Source organism: Pithys albifrons, chromosome 1 (genome assembly GCF_047495875.1).
Source record: "Pithys albifrons albifrons isolate INPA30051 chromosome 1, PitAlb_v1, whole genome shotgun sequence".
In the NCBI taxonomy this organism is placed as follows: domain Eukaryota; kingdom Metazoa; phylum Chordata; class Aves; order Passeriformes; family Thamnophilidae; genus Pithys; species Pithys albifrons.
In genome coordinates this window covers 21,332,088-21,354,741 of record NC_092458.1, presented here as the reverse complement: position 1 = coordinate 21,354,741, position 22,654 = coordinate 21,332,088, and the positions used below count along the sequence as shown (strand labels likewise).

General features: G+C 39.2%; 1 protein-coding gene across 3 annotated transcripts in view; it reads right to left on the bottom strand.

Moving 5' to 3' along the window:
* Window positions 1–10,089: 10,089 nt before the first annotated feature.
* Window positions 10,090–22,654, bottom strand: part of TGFBRAP1 (transforming growth factor beta receptor associated protein 1) — a 40,870-nt gene continuing 28,305 nt past the window's right edge. For all 3 annotated transcript variants that reach the window (XM_071576793.1, XM_071576709.1, XM_071576623.1), the window contains exons 7-12: window positions 22,133–22,190; window positions 20,598–20,741; window positions 19,440–19,586; window positions 17,978–18,137; window positions 15,911–16,344; window positions 10,090–15,313 (exon numbers count right to left, since the gene is read on the bottom strand). In XM_071576793.1, coding sequence (XP_071432894.1) covers window positions 15,125–15,313; window positions 15,911–16,344; window positions 17,978–18,137; window positions 19,440–19,586; window positions 20,598–20,741; window positions 22,133–22,190 — 1,132 coding nt within the window. In that variant the 3' untranslated portion in view covers window positions 10,090–15,124. The remainder of the gene's footprint in view (window positions 15,314–15,910; window positions 16,345–17,977; window positions 18,138–19,439; window positions 19,587–20,597; window positions 20,742–22,132; window positions 22,191–22,654) is intronic.

Below are 22,654 nucleotides of genomic sequence, written 5' to 3'. Positions count from 1 at the left end.
TTTAATTAGTTCATTACTACAGTTTCTATATCAAGTCCTTAAATTAGACAAGCTTCTTTGTTCTAAATAATCTAAATGATTTTTTTAAATATTATTTCTAAAGCCATCTAAACTAAGATGGCTGTTTAATTAAGACTTGCTTGCAACTGAACCAGAAATGTCGATAAAATGAGGTTCCTCCTGAATACATATTTTTGTACAATTTGTAAGATAGAAATGAAGTTTCTTTTCAGCTCTCGGGTCAATAATCTGCTCTGCCTTAAGCATTGACAATGAGCATATCCAGGAGCTAGACTGAGAACAAATATGTCCGTGTGCTAGTAGAGGGATCTAAATTAACAGTCATTAATTAATTTGACACACTTACAGACTTCATAGTCTGTAGAAATGCGTTCACAATATATGGCATGGAGAATGTCCTGCCAAAAATGGGCTGATGAAAAGAATCAACCAGCCACTGAGAATGCTTTAACAACTGATGTTTTTAATACTGTTTGAAGGTACTGAATGTAAAAACTGCAATGTCACTGCTTCTTTGTCCCAGAATATCCTCCCAGGTCAGGGGGCTGGGGAAAGATTGTGACTTCATATTCCTTGAAACCCTTTCCCATTGAACGTAAATCCCCTTACTTCTATTGGCCCAAAGCCAGATTCCCCTCTTGTCCCTTATTGGTGAGTTTGTATCCCTCCAAAGTCCATATAAACCTGTTCCCCTGAATAAACTTCCTCTCTTTGTTCCTGTCCTTGCCGGTGGTCTCTGCGTGTCCTTTCTCGGGGGCTCTCAGGGACCACGTGGTAGAGGTAAAAGCAGAGAGCACATTTCTCCTAGGTTAATGGACTAACAACTCCAAGATCAGGAGAATCACCATATCGTTGCAGAATTCCTACAACACACAGCATCAACGAGGCCACAAGAAACCCACACTCTCAATAGTCCAAGCACCAAAAAGGTTGTACTTTAAAGTTTTTTGAAAACATATCTTTAAAAGCTTTTAAAGGTACTTCTGTGGGCCTTTGAGCAGCCTGTTAGGTGTTCTTGCAGAGGAGTGATTCTTCTGTTCAGGAGCATATCTCTGCAGTGTTGGAGTTAAGGTAGAACCTCTAAACTCTGTCTTCCCCCAGAAACAAACCCATTTTCTCTGTGTTTACTTTGTAGTCTAAAGCTGAAAATGTTTCTTCAAATGGTTCTCAGTGGCTCCCTGTGCATCTTTTGAGGACATAACTAGCATGAAAATCATCTTCACGTTTTTCATGTTTCAAGAGTGCAGAGAATTTTGAGGTAAAAACAATATTGCCCTGCATTTCTCCCAGGACTTGAAGAAACTACTCTCTGCTCTTGTGCCAAAGACCTTCCCTTCCCAAGTCCAGATCTTTACCTTTAGAGTAAAATCTCCATGATTGCTATCAAAGCACTGTAATACCACATTACTTTTCCATGCAAGTAAAAGCTTTGCTAAACCAGGGTTCTCTGTGCATCTCAACATTAATATCCAATAAAGATATCAGCCCACTTATTATGAGTTTAGACCAAAAATAAGCATCAGGAAGTATTTTTGTAAATGTGCTCTAATTCATCCAAAGGTATTATTCTCTGAGACCTAGAGAACAAGATCTTACAGGATTGACCTGATTTCACTCCTTGCTCAGTATCACCTTTTTTTTTTGGTAACATTTTTTCCTGTCTTATTGCATTCGTAGGTCCCTGCTTCTGGTGGTATCTTGTCACCTCTGACATCTTAAAGTGAAATATATAATTTGCAAACCTCCTCAGAGCAGTGTTTTGTGGTGGGTTAGGCTGCCAGGCAAAGCACATGAACACCAAACCAAATTGAGTGTCACAGCAAGTGCAGACCTTGAGCCAAGACACTGCATCCTATTTAAATGACATGGGAACAAATATTCACACCCTCCAGAGCACATCAGGAGACACACCACAAAAGGGTGACCAAAAAATACACCCACTGTGGAATGCACACCTCCTCTGCTTCAAAACAATGTAATAGACACCTCTCATTTCAAAAGACTGCCCCAACAGACAGATAACCCTGGAGGTTATCATTAGGGATGCAGTGACACAGGCATCAGGGTAGCAGCTGTTTTCAGGTGCAGGCAGTGAGGTGTGAGGGAACTTTTTTTATTGTGTCCATCACTGCCTGTGCCATGGCACCAGACTGTGCCATGTGCTGGAGCTTGAAATAGCACTGGAGTCTGTTTACTCCATGGATCTGAAAATGTTTGACCATTGGCACTGTTCTGCACAAGCTGACAGTGGAGGAGAACTAAAGGCATTTTGATTATTAATTTACTCTACAGACCTAAAATCCAAATGTATCCAAAGGAAATGCAGCAAGCTGCCCTTGGCTGCTAACCTCAGTGTAAAGACAACATCCTTCTTTTTCATGCACATCAGTGCCCTGCCAATTGGTTTTGAAAGAAGAAAACTGAAAAATGTGACTGGCAAAGTGAAGGTGCCATGTCACTGGTTATAAGGCTGGCTAACACTCCTTTGCCTACTGCTTTTGCCATTGTAGTCATGCTTGATTTTGCACAAGCATCTGTCTAGCTGCTGCCTGCTGAGTTCTGCCTCTTACCATATGCTTCTCCCCTTTAAGCACAGCATTTCCCATAGGAACTGTTTCTAATGCCTGTTTCTAATTACTCTGTTTCTTTCCTACTGGCAGATGATGGACCCAGTTGCTGTAGGCAGAGGTGCCACCTTTGCTCATGGAGCAGGGCTGGCTGCTGATGGGTATCACCTTCGCTGCTCCACAGCCCAACCAGCATCCTGCTCCCTCAGTTGCTTCAGCAGATGTGCATGATTAATGGATTATTTGCCTTTTGCTGCCTGATTATTTTTTTTCTGCCTCTAACCTTTTCAGTTTTACAAATATATTTTGACTTTGAAATTCTGGGGATTCCACTTATAACCTTTATGTTTATTGGTGAAGTAGCTATTATTAGACTGTTTTTCCCCTTCTTTCTAATTCTGGAATTTAATGATATTTTTCCTTCTTCCTTTTCGTACAGGTGCAGTAATTAAATGGCATTAAGTCTGTTTTACCATCATTAAGTAGGCTCATTATTGTCCTTTTTATATATATTTTAGAGTTGTAAATAAGTCACCTTTCTCATGAGTCTGCCTGATAAAACTTTGCCCTATCACTGAGATAGTGCCACTATGGTTGTATGAAGAAAAGACCTTGAGTCAGGTACAGTCCCTGTCGCTTTCCAGCCACCAGCACAAAGAAGACAAAGGGATTGACAGTGTAGGTGAAGACTTGCAGGTGGGATGAGCCAAGGGGAAGAGAAGAGGTAAGAAGGGGAGCAGCAGGACAGAGATTTCATTTAAGTCTGAGAAGCATCATTCTGAACACCCCAGGGGCATGTGTCGGTGTCTCCAGCCAGGAAGGTAGTCCTAAAGGCTGAATGGGCACTGGGGGATACTTGCATAATCTTATTTTTCCTCTGCCTTTCCTTTTCTTTCACCTTGGATTGAGCTCATTTCCCCATTCTGTCACCCCTCTCCAGCTTTATCTCTGGATTTTTTAGGCTGTTTTGATAATATATGTGCTAAAGCACATTGTGCTGATTCCTTCCTGAGTTTTCCTTTGGCGTGTTTCTCCCTCTCCCTGCCTTTCTGACAGCTTGTGTGCACTGACCAGGCACAAACACTCCTGGGTCTCATTCTCTTTTGTAGCTGTTCTCCTACATTCTCTCTGTAAAAACCAATCTGAATTGTGCTGAACCTTAAATGATAAAGGTAGCTACTTAAAACACTGTCACTATTCAGGTATAAGTTGTTTTTAAACTCAGGCTTGTGAGCTCAAGGCACTTGTATGAGATCACTGACATTTTCAGGGGGTATGGAGTTTTTTCAGTGTTTCTAAAGTACAATTGATGGGATAATGTAATGTGGCCTTTTTAAAAACACTATTTAAGGGGTGAAACACTAGATAGCATATTGATGCAGGGTGCATAATTTCAGACAGGGTGAATTAATCAGCTTTATATGTTGAGTGTGCAGGAATTGAGTTTGCATGATTACAGACCATCCACTTTAAAACAGAATAGTGGGAAACAGCAAATGGAATAGAAATGTCCCAAAGGTGACCGGGGCAATGAGCAGGGAGGAGGAAGAGGGCCTTCTGTGCAGCTTAACTCTGCAGTGTTAGTGTTCTTTTCCAGCTAAGGCTGGAAATTTATTCTCCATGATTACATGAGAGTTAAAACACTCTCTGGGGCTCAAACTCAGGTTTTAATATTTTCTTGTAAGAAACCACATAGAGTGACAAGCATGGACTTCAATAAATATCACCTCTGTGTGGTACAGACCTCTTTAGGCCATGAAAGAAAAAGCTGCCAGTCTTTTTTAGGTTGCGTGGAGTTGTTCGATGTCATCCACTGGTGCCATCAGAACAAGTAGAAACATGTTGCTCCTGAGGCCAGGCTGGGTAATGTGATGGAGAAAACAGCTCGAGTGCAACAGTAGTGGTCTGGGGCATCACCCAGTAGGATGGATGCTGCAATTCAATCTTTCTTTTTTAATAATACTGTTATTGTTCTACTGTATGGTGCATAGGACTAAAGTTTGGTGCATCTCTTTGTTAGTGGACTTTCAGAAGAGCAGTGTAGGCATTGTAGAGGTCTCCCCTTGTGTGCCCACCCTCCCACCTGCTGCTGGATGTGCCTGAATGAAAGTCTCCGTGGGAAAAGGCCAAGTGAAGGTGATGCCTCAGAGATTTTTTGAGTTTTTGATTTTTATAGATTTTAGAAGTATTTATAGTAAAATGTAGATTTTAGTATACCAGGATTTTTAGTAGCTTAAGTCCAATGCTTATGCATATTAACCCTTATTCCATATACCCCTCAAACTTCCTTTAGCTGTTTAGACTTCTTTTCAAGGTAGAAGGCTGAAAAATATAGGAAGGCCTGCAGTGCAAGATATAAGCATAGGTCAATGACCTCGAAGCCCAGAACACTGGAAAGCCTCCAAGTGCCCTTCGTGCGATGAGGAAGAGAAGGATGATGAAGAGTGGGTCACAATACTCCCCCAGACTCAATTCTGGATGGGGTGTGCTGGGGACTACAGGGCAGGACTGAGGGATGGGTGGACAGGAATTGGATGGGCATCATTATAAACCCCAAGAAACCAGTGTTCAGGGCACATGCGTCGATATGTATTCCTGGTTGAGCCTGGGTGCTCCTCAAATCTTCTGCTCTCTTATCTTCTACTAAACTGGCTTGGAGTCTTTTTCTCCACAGACTTTTCAGGCAACAAAGGACAGCCTTGTACCCAGCAGGCTTTTGCTGCTGAGGATGTGTACATTTGCCTGTAGCTCGTGTGCCCACCACAGTGCTGGAGTTGGTTCTCTCTCTCTGCAGCACCAGGCAGCACCTACAGCAGACAAAGTTATACTGGCAAGTACTGGTTATAGAGGTGAGGACTCACACTTGTACTGGTGTCATGTGCTTTCTTTACATTGTGGTTATGTTACCTACTGGAAAATTCAGGCAGCAAGAGCACAATTTTAGCATTGCCACTATCACTTCACAGGTAGAGTATGTCAGTATACAAGAAGATATGAGGTCCCTTTCTACCTTGGGGCCAGTTTTCTTCCATCAAATGTTAAAAAGAAAGGGAAAATAGCTCTTCATATGTCAGGGCATTCCCAATGCTCCAACAGCAGGGGGACAGTTGTGTAAAGCAACAACAGGTGATGATGCATAAAATAAGCATATCAAAGCTGCTAGATATTTTTTATTATTCCCATTGCTGAGCTACCTCAACAAGACATTCCACCAGTTTTCTGCAATAGGTCTGACCCCATGCTGCAGGTAGCACACAACACCTGGGTAATGCCAGAACTCAGGCATCTAGATAAGACAGGGCAAATAAATATGGATAGCACTTACATTTTCCTCCACCTGTCTTAGCTTACCTCCACCAGACATGGACATCAGTCTGAATAGGCCAAAAAAACCTACAGCCCACAAAATTTGTTGCATGAAACTGACATGAACTTCATTCTCAAAATATTGAGCTAAAAAAAAAAGAATTTTCTTCCTTAGGAAAATGGCATGAAATGAAGAGAACTGCCTGAACATGCTGAGTAACTTTAGTGTTCTGATGTTATCTTGATGGCATGAAAGAAATGAGAAAGTTCAGATGTAGCTGTCTGTTACTCTGTTAGCAAATGCTGCTGGCAATGCTGTCACACTCCTGCCAGAATCTCAGGCTAAATCTGGAGGGGCTTGGACATAAAAGCTGAGGAACAGCCCAGGTCCCTGTACATTTGCCAAATATCCATCATGCTCTGTCAGGAAGCCGTCAGTGATCTCAGGTTTTGGAAATAAGAAAAAATGAAAATGAAGGCACCTCACAAATATTATTCTTGTAAATAATTGGTCAGCAATTAAGCTCTGTCTGTCCTTACCCCATTCCTCTTAGGCCCAAATCTTGGTACAGAGAGTAAAATGAAGCAAAACTTACGGCAAGTTCAAATCTGTTCTTTTCAGTTCAGTGCCTTCAGGATTCATGGGTTCAGGATTCACAATTTTTGATTCAGAAGGTTTTGTCTAAAACTTTTATTTTGCATTAAATCAGTGCTTGCTATTTATTGCATAATGTAAGCCCACATGCAGCAGGCTGGCCCCTTGGCTTCCCCAGAGCTCTGCAGAGCTGGACAGAATGTGGCAGGACTGCTTATGAATGCCTTCAGATTCCTTTTAGTACCAACATAGTAAGCCAATGTACTTACTGTCCACTGATTGCATTGATTCCTTAGTAAAAACATTAGAGACAACATTTCACCAGAGACTTCTTTAAAATAGTGGGTCCATGAAAACATTTCAACACAAAAATATATTACTACCAAGTAGTATATATGTGTTAGAGCACAGCTTTGCTCTTAATTAATGCAACACTTATTAAAGTTATGAATCTCTGTTTATTTTTTACTTTATTTTCTATCATTTTACTAGTGCTTAATATCAATTTGCATATTTGGTACAAGTCCGGAGGAGAAAAGTGGTCAAACTCAGAGGGGCAGAGGGAGCCCCCAGGCAGGGCACAGGCTGCACTGTCATGAAAGCCACAGAGCTCTTCAGCCAGGGAAGATGGAAGAACAAAATGTAGCCAAGTAAGGGAAGGTGGCCAGGGACCAACAGCAGCCTGTGTGCAAGCAGAGACTGGCAGCCCCTGAGAGCTGGAGCATTGTGGATCATTCCCAAGGGAGTGAGAAGGGGGTGAGTGGAGGGGGCTTTACAAATTAGGAAGTCACTGAAGTTTGTTCTGTTTTGACACAAAATCCAAACTTGACCTGACAAGACCCAAGGCAGGGAATTTGCTTGTAAACCTTTAAAACTTTCTCCCTACTAAACTCAGGAGGTTTTTCCATTTAAATATTGTACTAGCTCACAATTTCCTGAGGCCTCACTTTTGCATTCAGAGCTCTCTTGGTGCTTTTAAGGACATTTGCTTCCAAAGAGTCCTTGGCAGGTCTTCTTTTTAGCTGCCTTTCAATCTTGCCATGGCATGGCTTCAATCAATAAAATCTTTCCCTTTTGCCTTCCACAGGGAGGAAAGTTACCAGCAAAAGTGATTATTCATATGAAACACCACACACTCTTGTGATTTTATATCCAGCAGATGGTAAAACCAAAAGTGTAGGGTATTAAGGAATCAATAATTAACATCAGCTTCACAAAAGACTCTTCCCTCTTCCGTGATTGAGATTTCTTTGGTTTGTAGTTTTTAGTTTTGACCATCTGTGCTGGATTTGGCTGGTATAGAGTTAATTTTCTTCACAGTGGCAAGTAAAGAGCTGTGTTTTGGATTTGTGCTGAACCCAGGGTTGATAATATGGAAATATTTTTGTTATTGCTGAGCAGTGTTTCCACAGAAGTAAGGCCTTTCTTTTCTGCTTTTCACACTGCTACGCTGGGGGTGAGACTGGAGGTGCCTGGGAAACTGGGAGGAGACACAGTGGGAACAGCTGACCCCAACTCACCAAATTGATATTCCAGACCACATGATGTCATGCTCAGTATATGAAGTAAGGTTAAGACAGAGGTAGGGGGAATGTTTGGAATGATGGTGTTTGTCTTCCTAGTCACCATTAGACGTGATGGGGCCCTGCTCTCCTGGACATGGCTGAACACCTGCCTGCCCATGGGAAGCAGGGAATTCTTTCCTTGGTTTGCTTTACTTGTGTGTGCAGCTTTTGCTTTTCCTATTAAACTGCATTTATTTGAACCCATGAGTTTTCTGGCTTTTACCCTTCTGATTCTCTGTGGGCTCAAGTGGCTGTGAGGGGCTTGGTTGCTGGCTGTGGTTAACCTACAATACGATCGCAGTTGTGTGGCCACTCAGCATTACAGAATGAGCAGCTGCTGTCAGAAGTAGAGCTAACATGCTGACAGGAGTATCTAGAGGGGATGTAGAGTGGCTGCTGTCCAGAACAAGACCTTTTGGGAAGGTTTTGAAGCAAGAACACTAAAGCTTCAGCTTGACAAATCAGCGTGTCACAAAAGACCACAGCAGTGCTTTGAAATAAGATATGACAAGTTAAAACCTATCAAAGAAGTACAGAAATAAAAATCTCCTTTCTCTTTGCAAATATAAATCCCCAGTGAATAACATCTTTTCAAAAAGCAGATATAAATCCATCCCATGCTCCTCCCTCCCCATCTTCAACTGCTTGTGATTCAAGTAGAAAAATCCACACTTCTGTCAGACTCTATGAGCTTTCTGGCATGACACTGCAGAGTAACCTTGGACATTACAGGGACTAAAGGGATTCAAACATCTTTTCATGCTGTCTATGACTTTCAAACAGATATAAAGAACTTTATTTGAATATACTTCTCCAGGTCAAAGAAGCACAAAGCGCATAATCGTGAAGCTGTCACCAGTAACTTGCCAGTTTTCTAAAATTCCTTGTTTATTCAGTCTTTCCATAATATTTGAAAACAAATGCCAAAACCCCAAACAATTTATTCAAGACAGATGTACTTTTTAGCCTTTGACCTCTCTTTAAGGGCATATTGTGGATGTTTAAGCAATACATTGGTCTGGCAAAGGGAAGATCAAAAGACATTTGGACCCTTCCCAATCTGGTTTCAAGCTTGTCAGCACTGGTCTAACACAAGGCAACTAACCTGACACGAGCTGACCGTGCTTCAAGGTGGGCTTGGACAGCACCATCTCCAGAGAACCCATCCAGCCTAAATTGTTGGAGGATTTTAACATGGTCAGACCTCACTCAGTGCAAGTGCTATGCTGATAAGGGGGTTATGGGACAACATCTTCAGGGGGTTATTTGCAATTATAGGCATTACAGGCATTGGTAATGTTGTTCATGGCTGCTATTGGGTTTTTAAGCACTATTATCAGTCTCGTTGCATACTGAAAATCTGACATATGTTCAGTCATCAGCTTTCTGTTGACAGCCCTGGCCTCTGACCTTACACTGTCCTGCACCTACAGCTGTTGCAGTGAACTGGAACTTTGGGGCTCATGTCTACATAAACTCAGCTATACTCCATGGATTATTTGTCTTGAAAGGAGTTGCCATCTAGATGATTAACATGGACCATTTTCTAACAACTGTGTAGAGGCAAAACTAGCTGCTCTTAATTATCAGCTTATGTTCCCAGATTAACACCAGCCCTGTTTCAAGGTTTTATCCTCAAAATCTTTTAGTACGTCTGTTCAGACTCCTCCAGAATGTCCATGCAACTGGCACTGACCAGACTCACTCTGTTATTGCCTGATTAATCACACAAGGAATTGCTTGGACTACACAGAGGCAGATCAAGATCTTTCAAATCTGTAATGGCAGTCGTCACTTTTATCTGAATCTGTAAAAGCCCATATTCAGTCAAGGAAGAGGTAAGAGTAAGTAGAATTCACTAGTTTTTAAGAACACCTGCTTATTTCCATTAACATCCTGCACTTGCTTAATTCAGTCTCTTCATCTGACCCCCTGTGTCAGTCACCCTGATTAATCCTCTATTTACCACTAGAGAATCTTTCCCTTCAGTTGGCCATTCACATTTCAGGGTTTATGTAATTATGAATCAATGACAAACATAATTAAAAGATTTTATTAAAAATCAACATATTTATACATTTGTACATTCCACACACTGCTGTATATGTTCACCAAATAACCACTAAGTCTGAAAGCATTAACACTACAGATTTTCATCTGAACAAATTTACTGCAGGGGAACTTCAGTTTTGCGGTCAATCAGACATTACAGAATGTCATTAACTTTTTTCCTTCTTTTCCCTTAAAAAGTAGCAGCACATTTAATTACCAGTGTTCACAAGGCATAAGCCCTTAAGTGTCGTACAGCAAGAGAAAAATTAATTAGCAAATGTAGGCAATAGGAAGAGAGCTCACAATGAAAACGTATTAGTGGCTGCCTATTAGGAACAGCAGGATGTTAATAAAACACTTAGAGCCGTGCTGAATAGAGACGGCAGCAAGCCGAGAAGAGTTATAAAATAAAAAATTACCTCCTGATAGAACTGTATAAAATAAAATATTTTTAAATGTCATTCAGGACAGGAGTCCTGCAAAGAACAGATGTTGTTATAAAGACTCAGCAGAGTCACAATAATGTGTTAAAACATGTAATAAAGTTCTCAGAAAACATACACATACTGCAGCCCTACCACCACTTCTCCACAGCTCACACGAGCAGGGTTTCATGTAGCTGATGTAATAAAGTGATATTTTATCGAAGACAGATGTGCTCAGTAGTGGCCCAGAACCTCTCAAGATTTATTCCCACGTCAGTTAGGTCATAGAAGAGTGACATTAAACAGGTAACAAAGGCTGGAAAGTTTCTGGAGACTGGGAGCAGGGGGCGCAAGTCTCACTGTGACCTGGACTCCTGTGAATGCCTGAGCCATCACAGTATGGGCTGCCTGAAGAAGTAACTTCATAGGTACCTGTGCTGTGCTCTGTGTAACAAATCCCAAATGCTTATTTTCTCCAGACTCTGACAATATTACAAGAATACTGATCTCAATGTGACAACTTATCGATACATTTACATAGAAGAAATGAAGATGTAATGCACAGCCATGAATATTATTTTGAGCAGATTGACAGATTCTGAGCAATTTCTTTCTCATTAGGATTTTTCTTCTTTTTGACTTAAAGAGGAAAAACCTCTGCATATGATGACATATACATGTCCTAGGTTATTTTTATATGAGGAAGCATGGAGACATGAAAGAGTAGAAGTTTTAACAAGTGCTTTTTGTATGTACCATCAGCTCTTGCAGTGGATGGCAAAAAAAATAGAGCCGCAATATCTCAGTAAATACAAGCTACATGTTAAGCAAACGTGCCTCAGTATCTGTAGAGGTGTCTGTGTGAGAGACTAATCTCAGTTACTATATCTTGAATCACAGACATGTTGTTACATTAAAAAAAATCTATTTGCACTTCTGTTTTGGTTTTCACACATATAAAGTTGGAGGAGACTCATTGGAAAAAGTGACAGAGATGAATTACAAACAATTTAGCAACAGCTAAATTAAGGAGAAACATTCTGACAGTCTCTTCTCTCCAAGGGCATGTCCAAGACACCACATACTCTAACCAGATAAAAAGGCTGCATTAAGCTTAAACTTCCAGAACGCATTTAATTGCCAAACTTGAAGAATGGTCAGATAAAACCTCTTCTTTCCTGCCTCTCCTCCTTCACATATCCAGTCAGCAATTAATAACCAGTTCATCCCCTCCACGCTGCTGCCACCATACCAGAACTTACCACAGTAGCAATGCTGTCCCAGGACTTCATGTACATAAACCAAGAATGATCAAACTGACAACACCAAAATAAAAAAAAGAAATACTCCCCAGTGTGAAGTTCCCTCACCCAAGGAGTGTTGCAGTTGTCCTACCTAAGGAAATTTGAATGCAGACTTTTCATAAAATTGCTGAGAGAATACCACACACCACTCTCACAGGCTGACATCTCCACTAGTCCAGTAGTACCCCAATTGCACACACCCTGCAAGAGCATCCTCCTCCTGCACCTCCCTGCTGAACACTTGCTCTACCTCAGCCCCACATTAGTTTTTTTTGCTTTTTCCTTTTGTTATCATGGAATTTCAATATTAATTCATCCAAATAAGATCTAGTATAAAATTTAACAAAGAAACAGGTTAACAATGTATGAACTAAATGTCAATACTTCTCCAGTCCACATTTTGGGGCAGGGGGAACACCTAAAAGAATTAGATGCCCCCAATTTAAATATTAATCCTACTTTTGAACACTTATGATTGCAAATATGCTACCTAGCATTATTCTGATTTCTGTATCTGTTCTGTATGTGCAACTATTGTTTCTTTTGCATTTTAGCTAAATGACACATCTGCAAAAAAAAAACTGAAAAGAGGATTTTTTAATCTTTTAAAGACATACCTTTTCATGCAGTAACAATTAAGAACTTTCCTGTGGTCTGGAAAGACATGATCTTTATTCCGTTGCAACAGCAGTTGCCAAAATGAAGTTCATCACTACATGGTAGCTAGAATTAGTCTAAATCAGAGAGAGGGGTCTTTGTTTTAGTACTTCCTTACTAAACAGAACAAAGAGCAGACTGAGGATGCTGGCAGCAAAACAAAGTATACTGGGTACCGTACACAAAAGTCTTGTAGGGTCTTTGTAAAAATCATTTCCACTTTATCAGCAAGTATTTTGAGGACTGGGGACTACAAATCTGTCTATGTAATCATTGTCAGTTGTATGCAGAATGTTCAAAATGCATGAATCCAAGATAGTCTGCTCATACCGGTGCCAGAGCAGCATCACTCATGCCCGAATTGAGTCAGGAATGCCCACAGTTGAGTTCACTGAGTGCCTCTAAAAAATACGGTTTACATATCTGAGTAGAAAGCACTAAAAAATTCCTTTCTTGGGTTTTTAAAAATGAATAATATTCAGCACAACAGATGTACTTTCCTCTTTTCAGAATTAGGAAAGATTCAAAGATCTTTTGCTTAAAGCAAAGCACTCCCCACCTTGAGTACTGTGTCCAGCTCTGGCGTCCCCAACACAAGAAAGATGTTGACCTGTTGGATCAAGTCCAGAGAAGGACCACTAAGATGATGACAAGGCTGGAGCACCTCTCCTACAAAGACAGGCTGAGAGCTGGGGTTGTTCAACCTGGAGAAGAGAAGGTTTTGAGAAGACCTTATAGCACCCCCCAGTATTTGAAGGGGGCTCACAAGCGAGCTGGAGAGGGAGTTTGTACAGGGATGTGTAGTGATGAAACAAAGGGGACAGTCTTAAGCTGAGGGAGGGTAGGTTTAGGTCAGGTATTAGGAATAAATTATACACTCAGAGGGTGGTGACATAGAGGAACAGGTTGCTTAGAAAGGTTGTGGAGTGTTCAAGATCAGGTTGAAAGGGGCTTGGAGCAACCTGGTCTAGCGGAAGGTGTCCCTGCCCATGGCAAGAGGTTTAGACTAGATGATCTTCAAGGTCTCTTTCACCCCAAACCATTGTATGATTCTATGAGAGAGATATGGATACCTTTTTTTCCTGGATGAGGTCTGGTTGCCCCTTCTTGGAGGCAGCACTACACTTAGAAGGCAGTTTCATAAGCCAACCTTTCTATAAAGGACTGTGTATGTAGACAACACTCTGAGGCACATGCTGTGATCCTTGGAGCTGGACTCGATGATCCTGATGGATGCCTTCCAACACAGCATATTCTATGATTCTAGAAAATACCATGCAGATACTCCATTTTGCTCTCTCCACTGATTGGAATGCTGAAACAGGGAGCAGCCAGATAAACTCATGGCATGCTGGTCAGTAAAACTGGCATTTATTAGAGCTTTACAGAATTAAAAGAAATGCTTTAACTTTGAAATAGTTAACTTTTATTTAAAGTTGTTATTTTTTGACCTCTCTTTGGGGAAGCTTCTTTTAAACTGACTGCTTTAAAATGGTTGAATAGCAATGAGAATATATATGAGGGCAGGTAAGTAAGGGATTTGTGCTATTTAAAAATCTTAGTTTACAGAGTATTTAGAATATAACAAATCCAGTAGTCCTGTAGTGCAGTTTTGTAGATTTTTTTACCAATTACACCTTTTTCTGTGGTTTTGATTGCACAAAGTCATCCACAAGGACTAAAACCTGTTCTTATGGAGTTCCAACAGGTAATTATGTTACAGCAAACACTTTGCACATAATCTGTACATTTATGCATCAGCTACACCTTAATCCTCCAAAGAAACTCTAGAATGATAAGATCAATTTATTCAACTGTATGTACAGTATATTTGCATATTAATAAATAAATCAATATTAAAGGTCTGTTGCCCCATATAAAAGTGACTATCACATGACCAGAGAATCTTTTTTTCCTTTGCATTTTTTTTTCTTCCAAGCACAACTGTGTTTCTGAGGCTGTTTCCACTCATTTTATTACAGTAACTGCAGGAGCAGAAACCTAACAGACCGGTGCTTACATTTCAATTCCATGTAGCAAGGATGGGAGGGAGGTACTAAAAAGTGCATCAAACCCCAACATTTTGTAGAGCAAAAGAAATGAAGTTCATAATGTGATCCCAGGGAAGAGAATCCGGCCCGAAAGAAGACATGCTGCAGCAAACACTATAATCGACGCACATTTCTCTCTGAGAGTAAGCTGCACAATGCCAATCTTGTCCCGTCACGTTTCAATAATTCCAGCTCCAGTAGATGCCATCTCCACCTCTACAAACTTATGAACATCACATTCAGTGCAAAGTGACAGTTCTGAAAATAACTGCTTGCCTTGACTCCAGAACATTCATCCTCACTGTGAAGAAAAGGCTCGTTTTCTCTAAGTGTTTATCCCTACATATAAAAGAGCCCATACTTGCACCTCTCCATGTCTGGTAGTGAATTTTCTATCTACATTCATTAGAAATCAGAAAGATAAGTGGCAATATTTCATATTTACTCAAAGTCTTCCCGTTAACCCAAAAACTAGCTGTCCATCTTGATTTACACTTAAAGTAGCTGCACTTTATTCTTTTCTTTTCAGCCCACTTTCAATAGGGTGTAAGTCATGGGAACCTGTGGGACTGGAACATAGTTCAAGTCTGATTGCTGGAGCTGGAAGAGGGATGAGTCACATTTGAATTCAGATGTCTGTTGGCAGCACAGTGTGTGTGGACTACACTTCCATTTGGGTATCTCACAAACACAGGCTCGCAGAAAGGATTTTGGCACACCTGACAGACCTTTTTGTCTGAAAGAAGAATTGGGCTTCCTTTTTGTTTAACCTAAAGAGAAGGAAAAAAGTTCCAAATGTGAATATAGTTAAGAAAGGAAATGATGATGCATGTAATTTCAACTGTACTAAATGGACAAAAAACCCCCAATTTTAAGAATCTGCTGAGAGATTTAGGCAACACCGCTGTAGCTAGGAACAGAAGAAAGCTTCACAACTGAATTTACCATTAACAATATCCACTAACAAGCTTCAATTAATGCTGAGTCCTGGATAAAATTTTTTGCAAATTTTGACAGGTCTCCCTTCTAGTGAAAGAAATGCTAACTCACATTTGTCAAAGTTTCTGCAAGAACTTTGTTAATCTGCAATCCCAGATTCACTTTTATTCAGCCCAGAAGTTCACCAAGATTGTTCCTATTTCAAGGCCCACACCTTCCCTTTTGTTTTATAGAGAGGGCATAAAATTAATTTTGAATCTATTCGTCACAGCAAAAATACCTTAAAAAATGAAGAAAGTCAAACTGTCAAGGACATGAAGACAAGTTTTGACGTAATTCTTCAAACTTCCTCTGATTATTATATTATCAAAAGGACTCAACTGTAAAGTTCCAAAGTGCTTGCATTTAAAAAAGACCCAGCAACTTACCTTCTCATGCTTGTAGATTAAGTTTTCAGCTTGTGCCAACCCAAGTGCAACCTGAGTCATTCTTTTTGTGTGGATGCTTTGTCTCACTGCTCCAGCCAGGAACGGGGAGAGGAGCTGCACTGACCAGCTGTCAGGGATCACCTGCAAAACTAGATCCGCATCAAATTCAGCAGCATGGTTATTCAAGAGGTCCACAGCAGCCATGACCAGTGCACAATCCGAAGTGCCTGGAGTTAAATACACTGACAGCAGCATATGGAAAAGCCTCCGTCTGTACTGCATGTCTCTGTTCTCAGAGTTCCATGTACAGTATTCTTCAGCAGCATGGAAGTCCTTTAACTCGTGGACAAGGATATGCAAAGCCTTCTCATGTTCTTCCAGTTTCCCATATAAAATTGCACTTTCCATATGAAGGTCTGTGCCCTGGATTTTGTCTGTTAAATGAAAAACAAGGCAATATGTGCTCAGTGAAGCAGACAACTGCACCCTGTCCCAGAGTCAGTGCAAACAAGCCCACAGAACTCAACTCCTCCTAGTTTTGCAGAAGTGCTGGCAACTAAAAAGGACAGATACTTATAAGCACAAGAGTGCCTAGATGTATGGAAAAACACCTCCAAGAAAAGAGTACCACAAAATATAGGACAAAGAAATTAATAACAGGTGATAAACCACTGTCACTGACATCTTTTTAACTCTAGCAGGTCAGTCTTGCACATTTCTGCACACACTGCTACCACATATAATAAACTGTAGGATGAAGCCGCAATATTAACTCTGCTTCTCCCAATACTACAAGAGGTTACAAAATAAAGCCCATAAAAACCAATAAAGATCAAATAGTACTTCCCTTTAAGAAAAGGACACTACAAACCCTTAATCCACTCTGACAGTTTAAAGTGTCAGCCATAGGCAGTTAGTGACAAGTTCATCTGGCATTTCATGATAAAGTAGAAAATCTTCTTATTGTAAAGGTGATAAAGATTTGACATAGGCCTATATAAAATGGATGGAAATACAATGTTTTTCTCAACATAATATTCTGATTATCAAGCAGGAACACGTTACTTTTCATTGATCTCACTTCCATATAAGATTAGAATTGCCAAGTCCTGTATTTCAAGTGAATAATCTATTTTGTAACTCTTGCCCCTAAAAATCTATTTAAAAACTAAAAGATGAGTTTCAACGACTTCTACATTATCTGTCATATAACATTTAGCTGTCCAGAAAGGCAAGGGAACATTTAACACTGGTAAATTATTTTAGTTGCTACTCAGCTATTTTTATTTCCACATTCATTGGATTTTTCCACTGAATTTCAAAAAATCATTTCATATCCTTCAGTGCAATAACAAGCCACTTCCCTTCATTCACTATTCAATCCTTTCTTTCATCCCATCATCCTCCATAACAGAGAGGCTCTAAATGCTTGCCTTCTTCATTGCAGCATATGTTTGCATTCCAGTGAATGAAAACTTTAAAAATTAACCATTATAAGCACTGACCAAGGAAAAGATTTAGGCTCAACTGTTGCTTGCCTCATAGCAACAGTAAGATGCATGTTTTTCACTCAAAAAGATGCTCATGTTTTTGTTTAACATGAATCCCAGATTTCAGGGTGAGAGGCTAAGGGTTATGGACAACAAACAAGTCTTTGGTAATCAAATTCCTCCAGGTTTCACTTCCATTCACTGAGAAACAGATTGCTAAAAAAATAAACTTGTAAATCTCATTTGCAAAGGTTGTCACAAGTTACACGCTCATCATTAAAAAGACACTGACTATTAGGACAACGGTATGAAGGTATTTCTTCTAGTCAGTTATGGTATTCTGTGTTTGGTGCAGTATCAAGTATCTCACTGTATCTCACAAGCTATAGGAGCACAAGGACAATGCTGTATGTTGATAGGATTTCTAAATTAACTTGTGTCTGTCAGAAATATAGTCTATCAAAGAAACACACCTACAAACCTCAGATCTTCTAGTTTTCTATCCTTGCAAGGACTTTAATTTTGTTTCCTGCTGGAAATGACATATAGCATTTCTAACAGACAACATGCAGCTTACCCAAAATAAAGCGAATTCTATAAAGATCAGATTTCTGAAGAAAACTGCGTAGTTTGAACAGCAGTTCCGTTGTTTCTCTACAATTATCTGTGGTCATAGATTTTAGCTGAAGTATTGCCTCCAAGTACAAGACAGCTAGATGAGTATGGTACTTTTCTTTCTACAGATTTAAAAAACAATGTTAGCTCAGTTTACAAAGACAACATCTCCCCACCAGTAACAGTGATGAATATTTACTTAATAACATAGAAACATGTTTTAACTTACTAATTTAATCTGAATTATTTACAAAGTCTTTTGACTATACAGGTAGACAACTTCATTCAGACCAGCTTCACAAAATACACTGTAAGTACTGAATTACTCATATTCAGGTATATTCTTTGACCTTTTCTATTTCTGTAATAAAAATCTGCCAAAGACACCAGAGGTAGACAAGCACTTTAAAGGCACAATACTTTTTTTGTTATCCACTACCCAAATTTCATCAAAACAAGATGATTTGACTGTTTAAAACATCCTCACTAAATCATTTACAATAATATAGCAATTTCTAAAGACCAAACAGATTTATAGCCCAGTCTTTACTTATCAGGTAGATTTCACTGTAAATTATTTTTGTTACAAATATTCTAGGAGGCATTGTGCATAACTCAAAGTTTGTTTGAAAATATCCATGACATCAGAGACCAGTAAATTCATCAGTCATGGTGTAACACACCTTGACATTTGCAATAAAGGGAAACCACTGATCCAACATGTATATTTGAAGAATGTAAGTTAGCAAACTGGTCTGCAGTTCTGCCAAGTTCTTTCAGTGTTCATTTCCTTGCTTTATTTGCAGGTTAAAGTAATTTCTCCTGAGCTTAATATGTCTCATATCCAAATACAACAATGTTTGTCTGTTTTTGTATTGTGCTAAAAAGCCCAAGGTAGAATACACTGTCACTTAGGACTTGTGAATGCATCTTTTGGACATTCAACATCCCAGTTTGGAATTCTACACTGGGCGGTGCACAGTTAAATTTGATGATTAATTGCTCAAATCTCCAGCAAGACAGAATAACACACTCCTTCTTGCAAAACATTGAATTAGCTATTTTAATATATTGCTGCTGCAGTTCAATAGGATTAGCAGTTGCCCAATCATTTTCCTATGATCTCACCAGGAAGAGCTTTGAGGCTCATTGACAAAGAAAAGTATCCAATAATCAACGTGAAAAAACATCCAAACTCTGAGGGGAGGTTAGCAACTGTCTTGCCATCAGAAGAGTTGAAAATAATGCAGTTATTCACTTGTCATTGTTTACTTTCAGCTTAAAACCACTCCTATCCTACTCTGAGTACATCTGAAAGACTTCATACTACGTCTATTTCTTCTGACTTTGCCTTTTTTCCGCTTTTTGATCATAATCTGCATTCTGAATCCTTTGCCTACTTTAAACATTCTCGTAGGACTCACCTCTATTTTTCTTTCCAATACTAGATGTTCTAGGTATCTGACACGTGCTTTGGGATATTTGTTAAGGCAACTGATGATATCATCTGGATTAATGTTGTTTTTCTCCTGCTCTTCCAAAGGTCTTTTAGTGAAAATCTGTACACCAACCTAGAAAGAGTTAATTGCATTTAGGAACTTTGTGGCAATAAAATGTATTAAATAAGTATTTTAAATAAACAAGTAATAGCACTGTTGGATTTGTTAGTACACTATTCATGAAGATAAACAACACAAACCCCTGCTCAGCACCACAGATTTACACTTCTCTGTGCCAATTGTGATCTCACTCACTCCTATCCTCCACTGCCTCAATTTATTGTCTATACATTGCCCAACCTATAAACCTTGGCTTGGGCTCCACCCCCACCAGCCACAGAAAGTACTGAATGGATTTGCCCCAGAGCAGAACAAGAGACTTCAGACTTTAATTTAGAGACCAGAATGTTTTAAGCCTTTTCACATGTGATGATATAGACAGAGCAAGAGATGTCTGTAATGACCAAAACAAAAGTTTAGAACTCTGCCATGGCACAAAATAACTTAAGCTTTAAATTAATATAGATTAGGTAGTGACAGTTCCAACAGCACAGACTGTGTGATACAGCATCAAAACATCCCACTTAACAGTACACTGTGCTAATGGATGCTACAAATTTATTCTTTGAAAGAATTTTGGTGGATAAAGTTATTTCTGTTGTCAATGAAGTTTTGTCTTAAATGAAGGCTCTTTATTCCCTATTGTAGGGTACACAGATGCCATCTGTCCCTGAAGTCTTTTTAAAAAAGCAGCCACAACAGTTAACCTGTTGGGTGCTTTATTTATTTAAAGATATGAAAAGTATCATACTTTCTTCTTTATGAAGAAAACAGAAGACATGTATCTCTCATTGTTCAGAATCCCTAACTTTGTTTTCAGAAATAAAAAGAGGAAATTATCACTAGCATTTTTTAGCAGAGGGACTTAGAAGAATTGAGAAATCTGGAAGTTTTCTTTTGTTGATCACTAATTGACATGGCAGAATGTTCAATTAGCTATGAAGGAGGACCAATATTAAGGAAAGCACAAACACCTCTGCAGGGAAATACTGATGTTCTGTGAAAAGTATATCCATCACAAACCTCTTCATTTTTCTGTAAAATCCATTCAGAGTACTTCCACACCAAGTCTTGGTCTGAGCAGAATGTAAGGAAGTCTACTATATATTCATAGAGATCAGAACGTGTAGAATCTTGAATGTCTCCATCAACTATTTTCACCCATAACTGCAACAAAAACATACACAGATTAAAATGCTTAAAACATGTACTAACTCTTCCACCTCAAAATTCATGTAAACTACTACAAGACTTAATACAAGACTTGTGGAATTAGAAAGAATTTCCAGAACACCAATTGCAAGTAACCTCACTGGTCACTAAAGTTTTGCCATCACAGGTTTCTCTTGCACCTGCTATGGTCACCCAGTTCAGACTCCATATTATGGGGGTTTCATTCAGAGAGTGTCTGAAGGAGGTACACTAATGATAAATAAAACTTTTATCGAAAGTCCTTTTACTCCAATGCATGGTATACTTTTCATGTGTTTTGTGTGTGCAAGATTAAAAGAAAGTTATACAAGCAATTTAAAATAAAACCTAATTTTTTGCTGTTCTTTCATTTTGACTGAATAACTTCAAGTACTATGTGACATTGTTTTTATATACATTATAATCAGAATATGCACTGTCATTGGAATTAAAAGGTGCCACATCTAGTAGACCAGTTTAGCAACAAACTTTTCTTAAAACATCAAAAACTATATCTTGCACATGACAAAGGTACATACTGTTTTTGTTGTTCTTACTGGTTTTCTGCTCAGGCTAATACTATTTGCACAATTGACTTGAATGCATCTGACAGGGTTGCTGTGATCAGTGTGCTCAAAAAGCCACACAAAAAGGCAAACTACTTCAGGTACTGGATGCGGTTTGAGACACAAATGCTGTGTATTCATCAAGAACATATTAATTTCTCTGATGAAGTTTTGCAGACAGGAACAAAAAAATTATTTAGTCTACAGGCTACTGCTAGTAATAGTGACATCAAATGGAGGGTCCCCCTAAGGGATTCCTAACCCAGCTGAAACCCACAGATCTTGCTGAATGCACTCTCCATCATCAGACAAGGAAATAAACTCTCAGTTGCAGTCAGTGTCTGCCATAAGATTACAGTACTATTTTGCTGTACGTATACACATCAATCAGCACAGAGTGTGCTCCTAAAGTCCCATAAATATCTACTAAAGTGATCACTTGAGTATTTTAGCACTTCTGTCTATCTTTTAGGAGTACAAACATATGTTCTGGTATGCACAGTTTTGCTTTAAAAATAGCATACAAGCATCTAAATAGCTGCCAGCTTCAGTAAGCTCTTCAGACTTTTCACATCTAGCATATTAATTTATTCTGGAAGCCTTAGGATAAGTTTCAAGTTTCTCATATATACAATTATATGTTTGTGTGTGTGTATATATATCTCTCTATATATCTATACACATATACACACACACATCACAACTTTTCAAACAGATAACTTAGCACCTCGGATTTTTATTTCAGAGCTAAACTGGTATTTTGGAATGGCTTACAGATGACACTAAAAGCTTTATTCTAACCTGAAGTGCTGCAGCATCCTGACCATTGTAGTGATACAGGAGACCAAGTGCAAAATATCTGTAAAGAAAGAGAAAATAATACTAAAATTGCTACAAATTTACCACTAATTTCATTATTGATGGATTAGCACAGAGTATAACAAATAATTGCTTAAATGACATGTACATGGCCATGTCTATACTTGGAACAAGTCTTTGTAGGCTGTTTTTCTGAATCAAAGGAGAGAAGTTCTGCCCTAAAAATATGTCTTCTCTGTCATTCCTGTCCCAAAGACAGTTTGTAGTTACTAGATTCAACTTTGGTAAAGTATGGGCCAAATTAGAGATGCTTTCCCTGCCATTCTTTCAATTTTATGTACAGACTTAACACACAGCTCCAAATAAATATTCCTCCAATAGTCAATCAGCTGTCATTAAATCAAATTCTATTACGTTTTTACTTAAAACTATGTTTTACTATCAGATACTTTTTTTCTTTACTGCAGCATGAAGTCAAGTCAGGCAAAGAAGAGCTTTGTACAG